This window comes from Lycium ferocissimum, chromosome 7, assembly GCF_029784015.1.
Source record: "Lycium ferocissimum isolate CSIRO_LF1 chromosome 7, AGI_CSIRO_Lferr_CH_V1, whole genome shotgun sequence".
Classification (NCBI taxonomy): domain Eukaryota; kingdom Viridiplantae; phylum Streptophyta; class Magnoliopsida; order Solanales; family Solanaceae; genus Lycium; species Lycium ferocissimum.
In genome coordinates, this window is record NC_081348.1 from 38402816 (window position 1) to 38417757 (window position 14942).

The 14942-nt window shown below is 34.9% G+C and overlaps 2 protein-coding genes and 1 non-coding gene across 6 annotated transcripts; 2 read left to right on the forward strand and 1 right to left on the reverse strand.

Annotated features, from left to right (window-relative positions):
• LOC132064862 (cyclase-like protein 2) lies at positions 1-8014 on the forward strand. 4 transcript variants are annotated; one of them, XM_059458011.1, is made up of 7 exons: positions 1-638; positions 3470-3514; positions 3804-3876; positions 5452-5549; positions 6468-6538; positions 7357-7512; positions 7774-8014. In XM_059458011.1, the coding sequence occupies exons 1-6, from the start codon at positions 224-226 to the stop codon at positions 7480-7482; spliced, it is 828 nt and encodes a 275-aa protein (XP_059313994.1). In that variant the 5' UTR covers positions 1-223; the 3' UTR covers positions 7483-7512; positions 7774-8014. The 4 variants fall into 4 exon arrangements, with proteins under 4 accessions (XP_059313994.1, XP_059313992.1, XP_059313993.1 ...); XM_059458009.1 differs by lacking the exon at positions 1-638 and adding an exon at positions 1476-1926 and having other exon boundaries at positions 7697-8014; XM_059458010.1 differs by lacking the exon at positions 1-638 and adding an exon at positions 1476-1926 and having other exon boundaries at positions 7730-8014.
• A 1023-nt stretch (positions 8015-9037) lies between these two features.
• On the forward strand, positions 9038-11377 carry LOC132064859 (uncharacterized). Its single transcript, XM_059458004.1, has 3 exons — positions 9038-9855; positions 10007-10328; positions 10707-11377. The coding sequence occupies exons 1-3, from the start codon at positions 9237-9239 to the stop codon at positions 11158-11160; spliced, it is 1395 nt and encodes a 464-aa protein (XP_059313987.1). The 5' UTR covers positions 9038-9236; the 3' UTR covers positions 11161-11377.
• Positions 11377-11461, reverse strand: TRNAM-CAU (transfer RNA methionine (anticodon CAU)). The gene is given in 2 exon segments: positions 11377-11412; positions 11424-11461. It is a non-coding gene; the product is annotated as a tRNA-Met (tRNA).
• Between the last annotated feature and the right edge of the window lie 3481 nt (positions 11462-14942).

Genomic DNA, 14942 nt, shown 5'->3' on the forward strand with positions numbered 1-14942 from the left:
TGAAACTTTATCCGCTTATAAACTTCTTGTTTGGTTATAATCTACTATCCACCCCTTGAGAAAATAGAATTTGCTTCAAATTAAACACCCCAAAACCCGGATCTTTTATCCAATCTTAAAGTTATATATAATCATAATCTTTTATCATCTGTATTTTGCTCAGCGACTTGAGTAATCAAAACTACAAAAAACTAATCTGACATTGTAAACAGAGTCTTCAAAGATGAAGATCCCTACTTTTCTTCTACTAATAACTCTTTCACAATTAATCCTAAATCCAATCCTTTCATTGGCTAATTCCGCTTATCCCTCACCTTACGGTATCGAAACGACAACCTCGTATCAATCTACTGATTCCGACAACCTAATTCCTGTCCGTCGTGAAGTTTATGGTAACGGTCGGATTTTCGACATTACCCATCGAATGACACCTGATATGCCTTCATGGGGTTTAGAAGATGGGCTTGGCCAATTCTTGTGGTTGCCTAATAGTATGAAGAATGGGTCACTTGCTAATAACTCTGAGATGAAACTACCCACACATACTGGTACTCATATTGATGCTCCTGGTCATGTTTATGATCATTATTTTGATGCTGGTTTTGATGTGGACACTCTTGACCTCGAAGTTCTTAATGGTAAGAATTAATTTCCATCTCTTTTTTTCTCCAGTAATCGCACATTAGTTTCTTTTAAGCACATAACTGGTAGTAGTATCAGGGTCGTTTGGTTTGAGGATAATTTATGGTGGAATTAGTTGACTTCCTTCTTGTTTAGTAGAAAAAGTATTTGAGGGGTATTTTTGTCATTTTCTTTATTTTATCCAGGCATAACTATTCCCGGTATTATTATTATTCCACCATCTGGCAGGCATCACTTATTACAGGATCCTTAACCAAATAAGGGATAAGGCTGTACTATTTTTTTTTATTAAAAGATTATTTAGCTTGTCCAGCGTACCAAACGACCCCCAAGCTGTATTAGATTAACAGGTGAACTGGTATCTCATGGACGAAATTTTGACCTCTTATTTACTTGACTATCTTGTGCATTGGTGTCTCCTTCACGTTAGCTTATAGTCTAGTAACGGTCAATTTGAGGCACATTGTTGCACCTGGATATATGTGTCTTGTGATTAATGGGGCTACGTGTTTGATGAATTTAGATAGCGATATATGGCATGTTATTCTTGGCCTTTACTAGGCTGCAACGTTTGAAAAATTTGTTTTGTTACGAGCTCCTTCGGGAGATTGGTGCTATTAGTGCAACTTGTACTTATTAAATACTTGTAGGGACCCAATTGTCAAGATATCTTTGGAAGCATCCAAGGTATTGAATGTTATCCAAAACTTTTAAAAAGAAAGCATCTTCTTGAAGAGAAGTCAATGTTTACCTAACGAAAATTTCACAAGGAACTGCTATATCTACTATACTTGACCATATTGATGAAGTCATATGGTTTAGCCCTCTAATTTTCATTGCTAAAGTTCATGCCTTTTTGGGAAAGTAAGATGAGGGCTGTGTATAAGTTGCTAGTATTAGCTGAGTTGCTGGCTGTAAGTACAATATCACTTGCTTTTTCATCACCTAATGATGCATACCCAACTGGATATGGTGATGAACCGGGTTCTTGTGTTGGATCTAGTGATGATTTGAGACCTGTGAGGAGAGAGGTGTATGAAGGTGGACAAATATTTGATATCACACACCAGTTCAATCCTAATACTCCTGTGGGAGATTCTGACGAAGGAATTGGACAGTTTCTTACTCTTTTGTCGAGCATGAAGAATGGCTCTGATTACAACTTTTCTGAATTGAGATTAGGCGTTCATGCTGGCACTCACGTTGATGCACCAGGACACATGTTTGCCGATTACTATGATGCAGGGTTTGATGTTGATTCCCTTGACCTTAGAGTTCTAAATGGTATTAGCCCCAGAAATTCTATCTTTGATGGCATTAAAAACTTCTAATTATATGATAGCTCTTGTGCTTTAGAAAAATGATTACTCATGTGCTTATTTTTAAATACTCATGGCTCTGATTAATTCTACTCATGTCTCTGATTATTTCTACACCGCATGGATTTTACTTGCTCTTTCAAATTGATCAGATATTGGAGACTGGAGATTAGGTCTTAAAAAAACAATCATTGGAAACAGTTTGAGACCTGGTCTAAGAATTAGAATATTTTGAAATCTATTTTCAGTCTTAATTACTTCTTCTGCTCCAGTTTATGAGATACTAATTTCCTTATTTCTCCTTTCCAAAGAGAATGACACATTTCTATATTTGGAAACATCTAACTATAAACTTCTCATTTTGTATCTCACTATGAACTTCTCATTTTGTATCTCACGATGAACTTCACATTTTGTTCTTAATGAGAAGCTTTTATAGCTGCATAAATGTTATTGCATGTTTAAGACCACAAGTTTCAATAGTCTTATAACCACAAGTTGAAAAAATCTCCTCTTTTTATTTAAATTCCGTGCTGAGTCAAACTATGTCACATAAATTGAAACAGAGGGAGTATCTTTTATCCTCTTTCGATAAAGATTTTATGACTGTGATTCTAGAGTCTAAGGTATTGATATCCTCCCAGATGTCCAAGAGTAGCAGTATAGGTCAGTTTTGTATCTGGCAAACATTTGGTTCTAATCAAATTAAAAAAAGAGGAAGAAGCTAGTAAACAACCTCATAGGAAGCCCTGAAACGTAAAGTCAGTTTCTTTGGTGAATCGTTGACCCTTCAAAAAAAAAAAAAAAATCTGTTTCTTCTGTGACAGTCCATAGGCCTTATTTATGGTAAAGCTTTTCTCATTGCTGAGAAAAGGGAGAGAAGGAAAGGAAGAGTGTCTGTGTGGGTTGCATGCTGGGAGTTTATTCTTACTGCTACATACATTTATGGTATTCGTGTAAATTGTTTTGATTCTTCAGTAGATACAGTTAGTACCTAGCTTTTCTTGCTTCACGAGGCGTATGTACTCAAATTTGATGCATTTTCTCTGACAGGATTTACGTTGATCCATTCATCTGAGATACACTCACATGATATTGTTCTTTTTAATGTTTTTCATGGAATAAAGAAATTTCCTTTCTTTGCTATCTTCTTTATTGGAAAGATACCTCCTACAAAGATCTTTAACATTTTGTTTTTCATTTGACTGGTTGTAGTCCTTTTAAGGGTTTATCATTGATCTAGATTCTCTTTCCTTTTCAGAGTATGGCTTCCTGTCTATTTTTTATTAAAATTATTTCTTCACTTTTTTTTTTTTTAACAGTAAATTATTTCTTCACTTTTTTTTTTTTTAACAGTAAATTATTTCTTCACTTTTACATACTGCCATACTGCTAATGTTTCTCCCTTTGTTAGTTTTTTAGCAGTTTGTATTAGTGTTTTATCTTTTTACAGTCAGTATTACCCATTTTCATGCATTAACGATGATGTCCTTCACTTGCTTTAACAGGTCCTGCATTGCTAGTTGATGTTCCGAGAGACAAGAACTTAACTGGTAAATCTCCCATCCCCTCTCATGCTGAATGTCTCTAGGATGATAAACTCTCCTATTATTGGATCAATTATTCCACCTTATTGTCTTAAGTAGTTCTCAATTTGCCATCATATCAGTTGACTTGAAATTGTTGAGCTAAAACTTTTGCTCTGTCTTTACCTTGCATACAATATGATATGTGCAACAACTATGAGGAAGAAATACTCTCTGAGATTTGAGTGGCAGACAAGAGTTGTTTGCATAAGTTTATTGGCTATATATGATCATACTTTTGTTTTCTTTTATTCAGCCGATGTTATGCAATCCTTACATATCCCCAAGGGAGTCAAACGAGTACTTTTCAGGACACTAAACACTGACAGGTAATTTATAGCAGTATCTTAGAACTTTGCTTAAGTTTCATGTTTGTTGTTGATCGAAGTTCCATTCTTCAAGATTTCTCTAAGTTAAATGTAGCTTCTCCTTTCTTTTTTGGTTGCTGTATATTATAGTGAAGTTGTTGGAAGTTTTGTCACGTGTCACTGTTATGTTTTGTGTTTTTGTTTGCTCTTCTCATTGTTAATAGAATTGGAGTATCTCCAGAATTTACAGATTTTACCAAATGCTCAAGGAATCTGGTTTGTGGTTTTTCATTTGAATGAAAAGTATTCCACTAGCGCCATAACCAAAGTAGCTCGACGGGTAACCAGAAAACTTACATTAGGGGATCCAACTTTAATTATCAGAAATCACCTAGACCCTTTAATATTTTGCAAATACACCCCTACATCATTAAGCTTGATCTTGAGATACCCTTTTAGCGGCTTGCTCAAGACTAACCTCTTTGATAAGTGATGCGTCGACACATTTTTCAAAATTAGTGCCGCTTCGAGCAGTTTCCTTCAGGTCAGGTTGTTTATAATTACAAAGATAAACAACAGACATCTATTAATTTTTTTAATCCTTACATCTGATTTAGTACTCTGAAGGAAATTTGGCTCTTTGTGAGGTTTCACATCTTTATGTTTGTTACTGTTCTTTCTTTATGGTATTGTACAAAGAGGGTTGTCAAATGTTAAGCGAAGTTCACGCTTTTACTTCTTGTTCAAGTCTAAATTGTCGGCCAATGCAAGGGTTAAGCTTGTGTGGGGTGTGATCAGTTTCTGCCTCTTGGAGCATTGTTTGGATTGTTGATTAAATCCTGAAAGTTGGAAGTGGAAGTTGAAAACCAACTAGAACATAGCAAAAAATTGCCCTTTGACCCTGGACAATGTGCCTATACAAAATGTAGATCTTGGATTACTCTTCCAAAATCTTCAGTAGATAGATTGATGAATTGCGAGAAACATAATGAAACTCACAGCATACCTGTCAAAAAAATAGAATAAATTAAACTAACAGCACATTCTGTATCTGTTCATTTTGTAGATCTATTTGTATCTTCTTTAGTTTACTGTCATACCATGAGCAAGTTGTTACTGGAATGGCTAAACATTTCAAATAGTATCTTAATCCCGTACTCTCCAGACCAAACATCCATGTGGCGCCCATTTGTTGTTTCTCATGCGTTACTCATGCATTACATAGCCTAACCTACTGTTGATGGATTATACAAAATATCTGTCTGTAACTTCTGCGACCTTTTCTCTTGTTCTTTTAGTGGTAAATTCTCTTGCTGGGTAAATTTTTCGCAGCCCTATTGAATGATAAGCAATTAAGGTTTGGCATTTAGTGCAATGAATGAGATGTTCCTTCACAGGTCTTGGTACACTCATTCTTTATGTAGTTGTTGCTCATATTTCAACTAATTCACCTATGAATAATCACTTCGGTATAGAAAGAAGCGTGGATGTTATCAGGTTCCCTTAGGCAACACTTCACATGGAATTTTTAATGATTTGACTTGGATGTACAGTTACAGTCTTACAGTGTCTTGATTGAACTTAATCGAATTTCAGGCGTCTTATGTGGAAAAAGGCATTTGACACAAGCTATGTCGGTTTCATGAAGGATGGAGCGCAGTGGCTAGTGGATAACACTGACATCAAACTTGTTGGTAAGATATTGTTCAATGAGCTATGATGTTTTTGTTTACTGTGTGCTTGAATGTTTGAATGTTGGTTACAGTAGTGTTACTTACCGAAAAAGAATGTCGGTTACAGTAGTGTTCAACTATAAACAGTATACTTCGTGTATTGTTACGCCTCTATGGTCAGAGGATTCCTCTTTTTTATTTTATATTCTTGTGGCACCTTGCTTGATTGACACGGTTGGTATCTCCAACTACTACCTTCTTTGCTTAGTCCTGACTTGGTGTCTACATTTGGTTTCTGCATATAATCCACGTAGCTCATTATTACCTCCTCTTTTATGGTATCTAGAGTAATAAGTGAAAATTTTCCCATAACTTGCACTTTCTTGTGTGCTCCTTACCGGATCTTTGGTGTACATATACTTTGTCAGTTACAAGATAACTCTACATGAATCTCATCAATACTTTATGCTTTGTGTCATGAGTAAGTGGAACATCACGCTTGCAATTCATATAAATGCGTGAACGAGTATCTAATTAATACAGATGCATATATATATTTGTATTATCTTCTCCCTGACTAATATCCGAATTTTCTATTATTGAATATAAGGAACCTGGATTAATTCTACTATCTTGTTTTATCTTGATTTTTAGTCCGTGTGTATCATGGTTCACGTATTTTTATTATCCTCATTTATTTGTCCATTACTGCCTTCTGTTGACAAATTTCATTGCCCATAATTCATCATAGTTTTCCCATTTGTTGCCCTCAAATTATGAACTCCGTACTTTGACTTTGTCCTAAGAGGCTTCTGTGTCTTACTGTCTTACGGTTGCAGTTCAACTATAGTAAATGAGTGATAATCTAATTCCTGGTTTACCCTTGAGCATTATTGACAGCTAGAAGGATTCATAACTGACATTTGCTTTTCTTTCCAGGAATTGATTACTTATCGGTTGCTGCATTTGATGATTTGCTTCCTTCCCATCATGTTTTCCTGAAAAGCAGGGTAAGTCGTCATATTCGGATTACTGAACCTTTAGTGCCCCCTATGATTCGATACTCATCACGGGAAAATTGTGGATGCCCCTGGGTGGCGTGGGGGTGGGAGATGTGGTTTCAAATGTATATAATGAACATTCTTAGCCTTACCCAAAATTCTGATATTCTGAATTGCCTAATTTCTACTTCTGCTGAGTTTGTATTTCATAGTTCCATGAGAAATGTGGTGATCCAACTCATTGTTTTTTCTAAAGGTGAAAAAAGAAAAAAACAGAAATGATTGCATATCATTGAGATAGAAAAGCCCTGCTTTCCTATATGGGTGATTCCATTTTCAAGGTTTAGATCAGTTTCCCTACTTGTTTTCCAGGATACTTGTTAGCCTTGTTTAACCTTAGTCCAACCGAATACGGTGAAGGGCCAATAACAAAATGATTCAATGTAATATTTCCTAATTGCTACGTGGTCAGAATTTAGAGTTACCTGTATGGTTGCTTCAAGTAATGAAACTCACAAAAGATGAAATCTGAATTGGAAATAGAGTGGAGGTTAGCTGAACATAAACTTAGAAAAAATTTCAACCTTTTGATGGTTGACCAATGATGTGAACTTAGTTTTCTAGATAGTGAAAGCAAGTTGGATGATTTGTTTTCTAAACAAAAATGAAAAAAAAGAAAAAAAAAAAAAAAAGATAATTGTAGTCATCTCTGTTCCTTGTTTTGAAAAGATATTAGAATGTGTAGAATTAGTCACTTAATTGACATTTACTTGTTCTGATGCCATTAACAATCCCTTCCCAATCTTATGGTGTTTGAAATATTCCAGGAAATTATTCTTGTAGAAGGGCTGAAGCTGGATGATATAGAAGCTGGCATATACACCGTACACTGTCTGCCCTTAAGGTTGCTTGGTGCGGAGGGATCGCCTATTAGATGTATACTGATTAAGTAATACTGTCCTCGTCTCCGCCTCAACCATAAGGTACTTTTTAAACATGTTAGCTTGTATGTTTTTTTTTTTTTTTTTGATGAATAACATGTTACCTTGTATATTATCTTGTTCAATGTGAAAAACATTTTATATGATCTTGGTTTTGCATGTACTTGAATCCATTCGATCTAATGCTGACTTGACATCCACACAATTCACGGCATGAAATTCATAGCCTTTCCTTCTCTTCTTGGTTATGTGTGTTCAGCGGTACACCCTCTTCTTATTATTTGCTTGGATAAATTGCTGCAGGAAGCACTGGAGATAGTGTTGAATAAGAAAAAGTGCTGCAAGGGAGGACATATTCTCAGAGTAGTTTAGGCTGTAATATTATTAGCTTTTAGGCTGAAAACACATAGCATGAGCAAATAATATGTAGATTTCATGGTATGTCTTATGGTTTTATGGATTGACGGAGAATGATCAACATATTTAGATCAGAGTTATTTTTGTCTTAAGGTGCAAATGATTACGGTCATCATATTGCTTTCTACCTTTCCATCCTTATCCTACTACTGAGGAGTCTTACTATTTTTATCTCCACCCAATAGTTACGAATAAATTCACTTTGAGAGGTAAAAAATTATTCTCGAGCGAGAAAAGACAATTTTTCTTGAGTTTTATGCTATTTGAATGAAAGCTTAAATTGTGGCCTGTGGTGAAATCTTAAAGGGTTAACATTCAATTATATCAAATCTTTCCTCTTCTCTTCTTTGTTTCTTGGGACTCTTCGTAACAATGTCACCAGATATAAATTCTTAACGTAACATAAAGCTTAACCACCAAACATTAGTCTACTGCTGGAAAGTCACTACTTTTTGTTTTGCCGCATAAAAATCACTAAACTATTCACTAATCTATTGAAAGTCACTCTCATCGGAAAATAAAAATTCGGTTAAAATACTTTGCACATTGCTTAAGTGCATGCGACATCACTCGTCTTTGGGTCCGCTTTAACCCAAAAAAAAGAAAAAAAAGAAAAAGAAAAATGAGATCCATTTAACCCACATACCCGATCCTAATAGCCCAAATTGAAGGACAAAATAGGTTCAAAACCAGAACCCCAAAATTTCCCATACGAGCCGACACTGAAAGCCATGCAGAACTCTGACCTTATTCCTCATGTTCTTTACGTACTAATGAATTTACGCAAACCACTCGTACCAGATTAATGGAGAAGAAAAGTACCGACGACCCTCGCCACCCTCCAAAATAACCCTTCATTAACACTATAAGCTCTTCACAAGTTAACATATTTCTCTCCTTCTGATTGCTTCGTTCGTTGGGTCGATCACATACATGTACGAGTATTAGTAATGGATCTAAGTAATATATATTGACAGTGTAAATGGATTTTCTACCACTATTAGTTTATTTAAACATTGTGGCAGGTAATTTGCTATGTTTTTCAGGTTCTTATCGCACTTTTTTTTATGAATGGTTATCTGTGGTTAAACAACTAGATAGTGTAAAAATTCTTTTATAGTACTGTCAATGTACATAAGTTAATTAAACTCATATTATTTCTCCTTAATTGCACATAAACGGATTGCGGAATTCTCTTTAGTTTCTTTTTAAGCTACTCTAAATTAAGATTCAAGAAAAGATGTATGTAATGTATAAGACGTGAAAAAAATTGAGGTTGACTTGATAAAAGAAATATGTGAATGATGACATATTAAGAAACATGCAATTATACTAAATACGTTGACATTATGACACGAAACAATATGCTTACTTGTCTCATTCTCAACTACTATAAAAAGGGGCAGTACGCCTTAGCAAATCACATAATTCAATACAATACTAGTATTTCAACAACATATTTACTAAAAGGTTCTCATATTCACAGCTCAATTATTCAAATGGCTCGATCATATGCTCACAATGTTGTGGGTGTTGGGATTTTCTTGGTAATGCTTGTGGCAATAGTAGAGGCCACTCCTCCTGGAATAGCCAATAATCCAAGTCATTCTCATTGCTCTGATGATGAGATCAAACAATGCAAAAATCTTCCACATGTTTGTCCCAAATTCTGTCCCAATGGCTGCATAACTGAGTGTCGTTCTTGCAAGCCTATTTGCATTGATGGCCCACCTCCACCTCCCTATTCCCCTCCTCCATCAACTTCACCTTCACCTCCCTATTCCCCACCTCCCTCAGCATCACCTCCACCTCCCTCAACATCACCTCCATCTCCTCCATCAACATCTCCCAAGAAGTATAAGTGCAAGAACAAGAAATACCCAAGTTGTTATAATCAAGAACATACTTGCCCTAGTTCTTGCCCTACTACTTGTCAAGTTGATTGTGTCTCTTGCAAACCTGTCTGCAGTAAGTTTCTCTTCCACATATATTTTCTTTTAATGAATTTGACTTATATACGCTAAAGCACGATTAACTGATATGTTGTCGGAGTCTATAACAAATCGGTGACAACTTGATTTTTTTAGTTGGTATTGACTATTAATTTCTTGGAATACAGGTTGTGACAAGCCGGGAGCAGTTTGCCAAGATCCACGTTTCATTGGTGCAGATGGAATTACTTTTTACTTCCACGGCAAGAAGGACAAAGATTTTTGCTTGGTCTCAGATTCTAATCTCCACATTAATGCCCACTTCATAGGAAAACGAAATGAGAATATGAAGAGAGACTTCACTTGGGTTCAAGCCATCGGTATTTTATATGGTACACACAATATTTCTATTGGAGCACAGAAGACAGCAACATGGGATGAGGCCATCGACCACCTCTCCCTCAACTTTGATGGTGAAACTGTTGTTCTCCCCAACAACCAAGGCGAAAGGTAGTGCTTAATTATATTATGTTTCAATAGGTGTATGCATAAGTCTTGTTTTTAATTAGCAAAACATGTCAAACATTTGATTGATTTGCATAAACATGTCAACTACTTTTTCAAAGCGATAAGTGATCTAAAATACAAAACTGACCGCTTGGTCAGAAAACTGGAACTCAAAACTAAAATTCAGATCACGACTCTAACTGTGATAAAAGTGATTAACTTTTAAATACAAATCAACAAAGTGTCCACCTGGCGTAAATACATTTTTTATTTTTCGAGATTTGAAGCTCTTGTGTGATCTGATATCCTGTAGAATTATATGACCACCTCATCCAAAAACTTAAGTTGTTTTTGAGTTAATTATACATTATGTCTCAACAGGTGGATGTCTGTATCTGGACCAACAACATACATCACTCGAACCAGCAAGATCAATGAAATTGTAATCGAAGTTGAAAATATTTTCAAGATTACAGCAAAGGTGGTGCCTATTACGGAGAAAGAATCTAGAGTTCATAACTATGGCATAACACAAGACGATTGCTTTGCTCATCTTGAACTTGGATTCAAGTTCTTGTCACTAAGTGATGAAGTGAGTGGTGTTTTGGGGCAAACTTATAGAAGGAACTACGTGAGCAGAGTGAAGATGGGTGCTTTGATGCCTATCATGGGAGGTGACAAAGAGTTTTCAGCTTCAGGACTCTTTAATGCTGATTGCTCTGTTGCTAAGTTTCAAGCAGTAAATGAGAATGTAAGTTCGTTGAACAATTTGGAGCTGCCAAGCTTAAAATGCAACAGTGGAATTCATGGACGTGGAGTTGTCTGCAAGCGCTAGAGTTTCTTGATATAATTGTTGCTTGAATAATTTTTTTTTTGATTAATTGTTGCTCGAATAAAGAGTTAACTGGAAAATAAGGTTAGAAACCAAAGAAATGTATCAAAAACTATGTTCAATGGAAATGTACTAAAGTTGGGCAAAAATAATTATGTTTTCTTTTTTATTTGGAAAGTTGTACTCTAAATTCATGGGAAAGAGCAAGAAAAGAAATAATGGGGTGAGAGAGGCTCGAACTCTCGACCTCAGGATAACTCAGAAGCTATGAGACCTACGCGCTAGCCAACTGCGCCACCACCCCAGGTGTTCCATCAGCTATGCCTGCTGAATCTAACATTAATCAACTTATATTTTAAACAAAATCAACCATTTAATTAGTTTAGCATTCATATCTAAAATGTAAATTCAAGTAAACATATAAACTAATGAATACTTGTTTTTTTTTTTTTTTAAACATATTCTCGGTAAATCCAAATTATAATAATTTGGGTCAAATTTGAAATTTCCATGATCTCGCGTAAATAAAAATTTTACAGTCAAGTCAGGTGGATAATCATTGGAAAAAGGTGTCCACTTAACTTCCATTTAACTCGATCATGGTTCACTGACTTCTTGCTAATAAATCCAAGGAGAGTGGACCTTTCTCTTTTTCTTTCATTTATTTTGCATGCTAAAGTAGAATGTCTTGCTTAGTAATATGATTACATGTTTGCAGATTTTCTAAGTTAACGTTGGGAACTTGATAAAATATTAGAGTATTTGACTATGAAATATCAAACTCTCTTTGAGACATGCTCAGAAGATCGTGAGAAATGGGTAAATACTCACCTTTTGAACCGTTAATTGAGGTTTAGGCCTCATTTGTTTTCATTAAGATTAAGACGTCTGAATCTGAATGCACATCTGAATGATTAAGATGTTGTCTCTAAGTCTGAACACTGAATGATTAAGACTGTTTGTTTTTCAATATCTGAATGTGCTAGTGTATTTATTTAAACATAATAAATATACAATTCAAATTAAAAAGTAACTAAATAGTAGAAAATAAATACAAATTTAATAAAATAAAATATTATTTGATAAAAAAAATAAAACATTTATGTTCACTAGTAATGGTGGAGATGTTTTGTAGTCGTGGTGGGTGGTGAGTAGGGGTGGAGGGGTGAGTGGGTGGTGGGCGGTTGGGGTGAAGGGTGGGAGGTAGTTGGGGTGGGGGAGTTGGTGGGGAGTGGGGGTGGGAGGTGGGGGTAGTGGGGAGTGGGGTGGGGGAGTTGGTGGGGAGTGGGAGTGGGAGGTGGGGGTAGTGGGGAGTGGGGTAGGGGTTAGTGGTGGGGAGTGGGGGTAGGGATTGTGGTGGGGAGTGGGTGGTGTGGGGTGGGATTGAGTTTCGTGGTGGGGTGGAGGTGGTAGGGAGTGGAGGGTGGTTGGGTGGTGGGGTTGTAGTGGAGAGTGGGTGGGGGTGGGGGTGGGGTTGGGGTTGGGGTTGGGTTTGAACTGGTGATAAAAATGTTCCATACAAAAATACCTCTTAATTATAGTAAGATCTTGTTCAAGATCTTAATGATTAAGCACTATTCGGTCGTTAAGTCTAAGATCTTAATGCAAACAAATGCACTTAATGGGCAAGATCTGAACCATTCAGATTCAGACCTCCAGTAAGTGCAAACAAATGAGGCCTTAGTCGGCATTTTAAAATTAAGGAAATTTTAATTACTTTTTAACGCGAAAATATACTTTCGGGCTTAACTTAAAATATAAGGACTCTTTGTAACAAACCTGATATTAATAATCTGAAAGATAAAATAGTAACATGCTATAATCGATTAGACTGCACAATAAAATGTCATTTCTTTTTACAATAGCATTGTACTTATATAACAAATTTTTTAATTAATATTGTACAAGATCGAGTAGCAGCTTACTGCTTACCCTTGATATTGATCTTCCCTTGCCTTTTGCTGAGATAGAGAAGTAGTAATTAAGGTCTCTTTTTCGTGATGCGTATTCCATTTTAGTACGTCACTTCTTAACTTTCTTTTTTCCCAATATTTATATATTAATTATCTTATTATAAATAATTTTAACACATTTCAAATTGTTTAAACTGGATATGTTATGCTTACTTTTTTTTTTCTTTTTCATTTCATTTTTCCATTTAATAGAAAGTTGCGGTGAAAGAAATTAGGTTGGTAAATTGTCGAGAAAAACACAAGGAAATTTATTGAAATTGTTGTGTTAAAGAAATTAAACTACTGCATTTCCCGGTTCTCTTATTTGAAATTTATAAAACATTTTCCATACATTTTTCAGTTAAGTTTTCAATAGCCCTTCTCTAAATAATTAAGCGCCAAGCCGGAGTTAACTAGCAATGTAACTAGAAGTGCCAATTAGCTTTAAGTTCGATATACACTACCGTTTCAGAGTAGTAATGAAACTATGTAAACCCGTCATATATACCAGATTAATTGAAAAGCAAAGGACCAATGAATATTGTATATAGCTTTGTCTGATTGCATGGTAGGGTTCACGTTCATATATATTCCGTCAGTTATGGATTTAATTAAGTTATATATACTCTGATAATATAAATTATTTTGATATTATATGCGTACTTTAACCTATATTTGTGGCAAGTAATCTATTATGTTTCCAGGTTACTAATCCCACTTTTTTATGGACCATTACATGTAGACTGTAGTTATCTTTTAAATGACTTCGATTAGAGGCGGAACCAAGATTTGACTTTTATAGTTTCTAACTTCTAGGATAGCAACATCATAGGTGTTACTAACTGGGTTTCAAATTTAATTTTTGTACATATTTAGTGAATTTCTTAATACAAATACGGGATTTGAACTAAAGCTGCTGAATTCGGTCGAGCTCGTCCATCGTCGGCTTCTAGCTCCGCCTTGACTTTGACAGTACATTACTGTCAACGTATGGAAGTTAATTGAACTTCAATTATATAGCACACGAAACTGCCAAATTCTATTTAATTTCTTTTTAAGTTTTATTTTTCTAAGTTACTCTAAGCTTCAGCAAAAAGAAAGACTTATGGATGTATAAGATGTGAAAGGTATTGGTTTCGCAACTTTATGATCAAGTGATGCCATATGCGAAAACAACTAGCGACAGTATACTAAAGAAATTGAAGAGAATATTGAGAGGCACCGGTAAAATGAAATTTTTTTTTACGTATTAGACAAAAATGGTATGCTTTTTTTTTTTTAAGACCAAAATGGGTATTTGTTGGATAACAACGAAATACCCACACAAACTCTTGTTCAATGTAGAATTATTTCAATCAAATTTTTTTTTTTTTTGTTTGCATTTCGTGAAATGCTTAACGAAATAGCATTAAATTTTTATTTTTTTTTGTTTGCATTTCGTGAATCAATTCACGAAATAGGTGGTTTTTTGTGTTTTTTTTTTTATTTTTATTTCGTGAATAAAAACGAAACTGATTTGTATTTTTTTTTTTTTTTTTTTGCATTTCGTTGTGCAATCAACGAAATAGGTTTTTTTGTTGTTTTTTTTTTATTTCGTGAATTAAATTGAACGAAAGTGATTTTTTTTTTTTTTTTTGCATTTCGTGACAGAATCAACGAAATAGGGGTTTTTATTTTATTTTTGCAATTCGTGAATAAAAAAAGAAATAGGAAATTATAATTTTTTTTTTTTTTTTTGCATTTCGTTGTGCAATTCACGAAATAGCCTTTTTTTTTTTTTTTTTTTGCAATTCTTGAAATTAATGAAAGAATTGCATTTCGTTGTGCAATTCA

Coding starts and splice junctions, on each gene's coding strand:
- LOC132064862 (XM_059458009.1), top strand. CDS start 1,491: ATGCCTTTTTGGGAAAGTAAGATGAGGGCTGTGTATAAGTTGCTAGTA. Junction 3,877..5,451: donor AGGACACTAAACACTGACAG/GTAATTTATAGC, acceptor ATCGAATTTCAG/GCGTCTTATGTGGAAAAAGG. Junction 6,539..7,356: donor ATGTTTTCCTGAAAAGCAGG/GTAAGTCGTCAT, acceptor GAAATATTCCAG/GAAATTATTCTTGTAGAAGG.
- LOC132064859 (XM_059458004.1), top strand. CDS start 9,237: ATGACACGAAACAATATGCTTACTTGTCTCATTCTCAACTACTATAAA. Junction 9,856..10,006: donor CTCTTGCAAACCTGTCTGCA/GTAAGTTTCTCT, acceptor CTTGGAATACAG/GTTGTGACAAGCCGGGAGCA. Junction 10,329..10,706: donor CCCAACAACCAAGGCGAAAG/GTAGTGCTTAAT, acceptor ATGTCTCAACAG/GTGGATGTCTGTATCTGGAC.